The 6000-nt window shown below is 70.2% G+C and overlaps 1 protein-coding gene across 1 annotated transcript; it reads left to right on the forward strand.

Moving 5' to 3' along the window:
• The first annotated feature begins 572 nt into the window (after positions 1-572).
• Positions 573-5843, forward strand: LOC128901222 (integrin alpha-5-like). Its single transcript, XM_054183053.1, has 9 exons — positions 573-590; positions 940-1055; positions 1274-1402; positions 2176-2238; positions 2530-2576; positions 3391-3516; positions 5441-5487; positions 5583-5626; positions 5778-5843. The coding sequence occupies exons 1-9, from the start codon at positions 573-575 to the stop codon at positions 5803-5805; spliced, it is 618 nt and encodes a 205-aa protein (XP_054039028.1). The 3' UTR covers positions 5806-5843.
• The last annotated feature ends 157 nt before the right edge of the window (positions 5844-6000 follow it).

A 6000-nucleotide genomic window follows, 5' to 3' on the forward strand; every position in this document is an offset into this window, starting at 1 on the left:
GTGCATGGGGACAGGGTGGGGGACAAGGATGGGGACACAAGTGGGGACAGGACCCCCTGAGCATGGGGACAGGGTGGGGGACACGGGATGAGGATGGGGACAGAGGTGGGGACAGTCCTCCCGGGCATGGGGACCAGGGTGGGGGGACAAGGATGGGGACACAAGTGGGGACAGGACCCCCCCTGTGCATGGGGGACAGGATGGGGGACAAGGATGGGGACACGAGTGGGGACAGGACCTCCCTGAGCATGGGGACAGGGTGGGGGACACGGGTGGGGGATGAGGGTGGGGACAGTCCCTCCCGGGCATGGGGACAGGGTGGGGGACAAGGAGGACAGGAGTGGGGACAGGACCCCCCTGGGTATGGGGACAGGGTGGGGGACAAGGATGGGGACACGAGTGGGGACAGGACCCCCCCTGAGCATGGGGACAGGGTGGGGGACAAGGATGAGGACAGGAGTGGGGACAGGGACCCCCCTGGGTAATGGGGACAGAGCGAAGACACGGGTGGGGGACGGGGACATGGGTGGGGATGTGCCCCCCCCCCCCCCCCCCCCCCCCCCCCCCCGGGCATGGGGACAGAGATGCGGGTGGGGAACGAGGATGGGGGACACGGTGGGGACAAGGGTGGGGACAGGGCCGAGGACATGGGTGGGGATGGGACAGGGATGAGCATGGCCGGGGCCAGGCCCCCCAGCACCCCATGGGCACCAGGCCCCCCCCTACGGACCCCTCCAGCAGCCCCCCCAGCCCCACGTCATCGTCCCCCATGGCCATGTGTCCCCCCCTCCCCCCGTGGCCTTGGCACCGCCTGGTTAATGATAAACCTGGGGGGAGCGGTGGGTGCTGGGGGGGGGGGTGGGGGTGGGGGGGTCCCATGGGTGCTGCGGCAGCGGGTGCCGGCCTGACCCCTGCTTTCCCCCCCCCCCCCCCCCCCAGGGACCCCGCACTCACGACTTCGGGGGCAACAACACGGAGACCCCCGACCCCGTCGAGTTCAAGTCCCTGCAGTGGTTCGGGGCCACCGTGCGGGGCGCACAACGCCCTCCATCCTGGTACGGGGCGGGGGGGGGGGCACCGGGGGGGGGGCACGGGGGGGGGGGGGGGGGTGCTCATGGGGCAGGCGGGGGTCACTGGGGAGGGGTGAGCGGGGAGCACGGAGGGAGCAGGAGGGGTCCGTCTGTGTGTGGACCCCCCCCCCACCTCCCCCGTGCCCCCCCCCCCCCCCCCCCATGTATCTCGTTGTCATCATGTGTGTCCCCCCCCGCCCCAGGCCTGCGCCCCGCTGTACAGCTGGAGCCCCCCCAAGGAGGAGGGGGGGGGGCCGGGAGCCGGTGGGCACCTGCTTCCTCTCCATCGGCAACTTCTCCAAGTTCGTGGGAATACGCGCCGTGCCGCTCAGGTGCGACCCCCCCCCCCCCCCCCCCCCCCCCCCCCCCAGACCCACAGGCAGCCTCTGGGCACCCCCCGCCCCGGCACCCATGGGTGGCACCACTGGATACCCCCCTGCCCCCCGGCCCAGCACCCCCATAAGCCCCTGCCTGGCGCCCCTGGGCATCACCGCCCCCCCCCCCCATGCCCAGCACCCCCAGGGTGACCCCCCCCGGACACTGCCTGGACACACTGGGACCCCTGACCCCCCCATAGCCCCCCAGGCAGCACCCATGGGATCCCTGACCCCCCCATGGCCCCCCCAGCCAGCCCCCATGGGACACCTGACCCCCCCACGGCCCCCCCAGCCAGCACCCATGGGACCCCTGACCCCCCCAGCCTGGCACCCTGGGGGGCTGACACCCCCATGGCCCCCCAACCAGCACCCATGGGACCCCTGACCCCCCCCATAGCCCCCCAGCCAGCACCCATGGGGACGCTGGGCACCCCCAGCTGGTGACACCCCCACGTGCCCCCCAGCCAGCACCCATGGGACCCCTGACCCCCCCATAGCCCCCCAGCCAGCACCCATGGGACCCTGGGCAGCCCCAGCAGGTGACCCCCCCTGGCCCCCCAGCCAGCACCCATGGGACACCTGACTCCTCGCAGCCCGGCACCCTGGGGACTGACACCCCCCTGGCCCCCCAGCCAGCCCCCACGGGACCCCTGGCCCCCCAGCCAGCCCCCATGGGACCCCTGGCCCCCCCCAACCCCCCCAGCAGCCCCCCCCCTTTCTCCCCACAGACCTGAACTCCGCGGGCCGGGCAGGGCTACTGCCAGGGGGGCTTCAGCGCCGAGTTCACCCAGGTGGGGGCATGGGTGGGGGCACGGGGGGCATGGGGGGCACGGGGGATATAAGGGGACATGGGGGGGTACCGTGGGGATGGGGGGGTGAGGGCGTGGAGGGGCAGGGGTCCAGGGGGGTAATGGGGGTGGTGGGGGGGGGGGGGGTATATTGGGGGTCACGGTTTGGGCGGGGGGCGGTATGTGGGGGTAGGGGGGGTATAATGGGGTCTGGGGGCAATAGGGGGTGGGGGCGGGGGGCCCTGGTGGGTGCCCCAGGCTGAGGGGGGGCCCCCCCCCCGGTCTCTCGCGCAGACGGGACGGGTGCTGCTGGGGGGGGCCCGGCAGCTACTTCTGGCAAGGTGAGACCCCAGCCCCTGCCCGTCCCTCATTGTCCCCAAACTCCCCTCATTGTCCCCAAACTCCCCTCATTGTCCCTAAACCCCCCTGCCTAGACACCCCCACCCGCCCCCAATTGTCCCCAAACTCCCCTGATTGTCCCCAAACTCTCCTGCCCGTCCCTGCCTGTCCCTGATTGTCCCCAAACTCCCCTGATTGTCCCCAAACTCCCCTGATTGTCCCCGGACACCCCCACCTGCCCCGATTGTCCCTAAACCCCCACTGCCTGTCCCTGATTGTCCCCAAACTCCCCTGATTGTCCCCAAACTCCCCTGCCTGCCGCTGCCTGTCCCTGGTTGTCCCTAAACTCCCCTCATTGTCCCCAAACTCCCCTGCCTGTCCCTAGACACCCCCACCCGCCCCCCAATTGTCCCCAAACTCCCCTCATTGTCCCCAAACTCTCCTGCCCGTCCCTGCCTGTCCCTGATTGTCCCCAAACTCCCCTGATTGTCCCCAAACTCCCCTGCCTGTCCCTAAACTCCTCTGATTGTCCCTAAACCCCCCTGCCTAGACACTCCCACCCGCCCCCAATTGTCCCCAAACTCCCCTCATTGTCCCCAAAACTCCCCTGCCTGCCGCTGCCTGTCCCTGATTGTCCCCAAACTCCCCTGCCTGTCCCTAGACACCCCCACCTGCCCCCATTGTCCCCCGAACTCCCCCGATTGTCCCTGAACCCCCCTGCCCGCCCCCGTCCCCCCCTCCCCTCGCCCCCCCCGTCCCCCCGCCGGGCGCGGCGGGCAGCACCCCTGGGTGCTGAGGGGCCACCCGCGCCCCCAGGGCAGGTGATGTCGGCGACGCAGGAGCAGATCGCGGCCTCCAGCTACCCCGAGTACTTCATCCAGGAGGTGGCCGGGCAGCTCCAGACGCGCCAGGCGGCCCCCACCCCACGACGACAGCTACATGGGGTCTGCCTGGGGACGGGGGACACGTGGGGACACGTGGGGACAGATATATGGGGCTGCATGGAGACAGGGGACAGAGGACATGGGGACACATGGGGACAGCTACACCGGTCTGCCTGGGGACAGGGGACATGGGGCTGCCAGGGGACAGGGGCACAGGGGACATGGGGACATGTGGGGACACTACATGGGGCTGCATGGGGACGGGGGACAGGGGACATGGGGACACGTGGGGACAGCTATATGGGGCTGCATGGAGACAGGGGACAGAGGACATGGGGGACACGTGGGGACAGCTACATGGGTCTGCCTGGGGACAGGGGACATGGGGCTGCCAGGGGACAGGGGCACAGGGGACATGGGGACACGTGGGGACAGCTACATGGGGCTGCTTGGGGATGGGGGACAGGGGACATGGGGACACGTGGGGACAGCTACATGGGGCTGCTTGGGGATGGGGGGACAGGGGACACGTGGGGACAGCTACATGGGGCTGCATGGGGACAGGGGAACGTGGGGACACGTGGGGACAGCTACATGGGTCTGCATGGGGATGGGGGACAGGGGACACTTGGGGACAGCTACATGGGGCTGCATGGGGACGGGGGACAGAGGACATGGGGACACGTGGGGACAGCTACACGGGTCTGCCAGGGGACAGGGGACATGGGGCTGCCGGGGGACAGGGGCACAGAGGACATGGGGACACGTGGGGACACTACATGGGTCTGCATGGGGATGGGGGACAGGGGACACTTGGGGACAGCTACATGGGGCTGCATGGGGACAGGGGACATGGGGACACGTGGGGACAGCTACATGGGGCTGCATGGGGACGGGGGACAAGGGACATGGGGACACGTGGGGACAGCTACATGGGTCTGCCTGGGGACGGGACAGGGGACATGGGGCTGCCAGGGGACAGGGGGGACAGGGGCACAGGGGACATGGGGACACGTGGGGACAGCTACATGGGTCTGCTTGGGGATGGGGGGACAGGGGACATGGGGACACGTGGGGACAGCTACATGGGTCTGCCTGGGGACGGGACAGGGGACATGGGGCTGCCAGGGGACAGGGGGGGACAGGGGCACAGGGGACATGGGGACACGTGGGGACAGCTACATGGGTCTGCATGGAGGCAGGGGACAGGGGACACGTGGGGGACAGCTACATGGGGCTGCATGGGAACGGGGGACGGGGGGGACAGTGGACGTGGGGACAAGTGGGGACAGCTACATGGGTCTGCCTGGGGACACGGGACAGGGGACATGGGAACACATGGGGACACGTGGGGACAGCTACATGGGTCTGCATGGAGATAGGGGACAGGGGACATGGGGACACGTGGGGACAGCTACACGGGTCTGCCTGGGGACGCAGGACAGGGGGACATGGGGCATGGATGACATGGGCATGGGGACATGGAGGACATGGGGGACGGGGATGTGGGAGGACAGGGACACAGGGAAGATGGAAATGGGGGCAGGGGGGGACAGGGCATGGGGATATGGGGACAAGGGGGGACAGGAGCATGGGGGACATGAGGACACAGGAGGCAGGGGCATGGGGACATGGGGCATGGGGACATGGGAGGACGGGGAGAGGGGCAGGGGACATGGGGCACGGGGGACATGGGGGGACAGGGGCACACAAGGGGCATGGGGGCACGGGGACAAGGGAGACAGGGACAGAGGTGATGGGGACACGGGGACACAGGGACATGGGAAAGGGCACAGGGTACAGAGAGACACGGACATCGGGGACGGGGACACGGGGGCAGGAGGGCACGGAGGAGGGACATGGGGACAGGGCCGGGGGGGCACAGTGACACGGGGGGGGCAGGAGGGCACTGGGGAGGCGGGGGTCGGGGTGGCATCAGTGGCCCGGGGTGACAAGGCGGGTGACACCTCTGCCCCCTCCCAGGCTACTCGGTGGCAGTCGGCGAGTTCAGCGGGGGACACGACGCAAGGTGGGGTGCCACCAGGGTGACGTGGCGGGGGGGGGGGTGGGGTGGGGGGGGTGTCACAGGCACCCCCCCTGACGGGGTCACTTTGTCCCTTGCAGACTTCGTGGCTGGTGTCCCCAAGGGCAACCTCACCTACGGCTACGTAAGGCTGCGGGGACACGGGGGGGACACTGGGGGGGGGGGGTCGGGGGGGGCGGCAGCGGGGGGTGGGAGGGGGGGGGGGCCTGGCTGTCTGGGTTCCCTGACCGCTGCCGCAGTGTCCCCCCCCCCTCCCTTGTCCCCCGTGTCCCCAGGTCACCATCCTCAATGGCACCAACATGAAGTCCCTGTACAACTTCTCGGGGGAGCAGGTGGGGGCCGGGGGGGGGGCGCCCTGGGGGGGGTCGGGGGGGGGGGGGGGCGTGGAGGTTGGGGTGGGGGGGCGGGGGGGGGTCCCAGGCCAGGGTGGGGGGGCCCGCCTGGGGTTCTGGGTGCCCCCCAGTGTGTCCTGGGTGCGATGGGGGGGGGGGGGGCGGG

This window comes from Rissa tridactyla, chromosome 24 (genome assembly GCF_028500815.1).
Source record: "Rissa tridactyla isolate bRisTri1 chromosome 24, bRisTri1.patW.cur.20221130, whole genome shotgun sequence".
Lineage (NCBI taxonomy): Eukaryota > Metazoa > Chordata > Aves > Charadriiformes > Laridae > Rissa > Rissa tridactyla.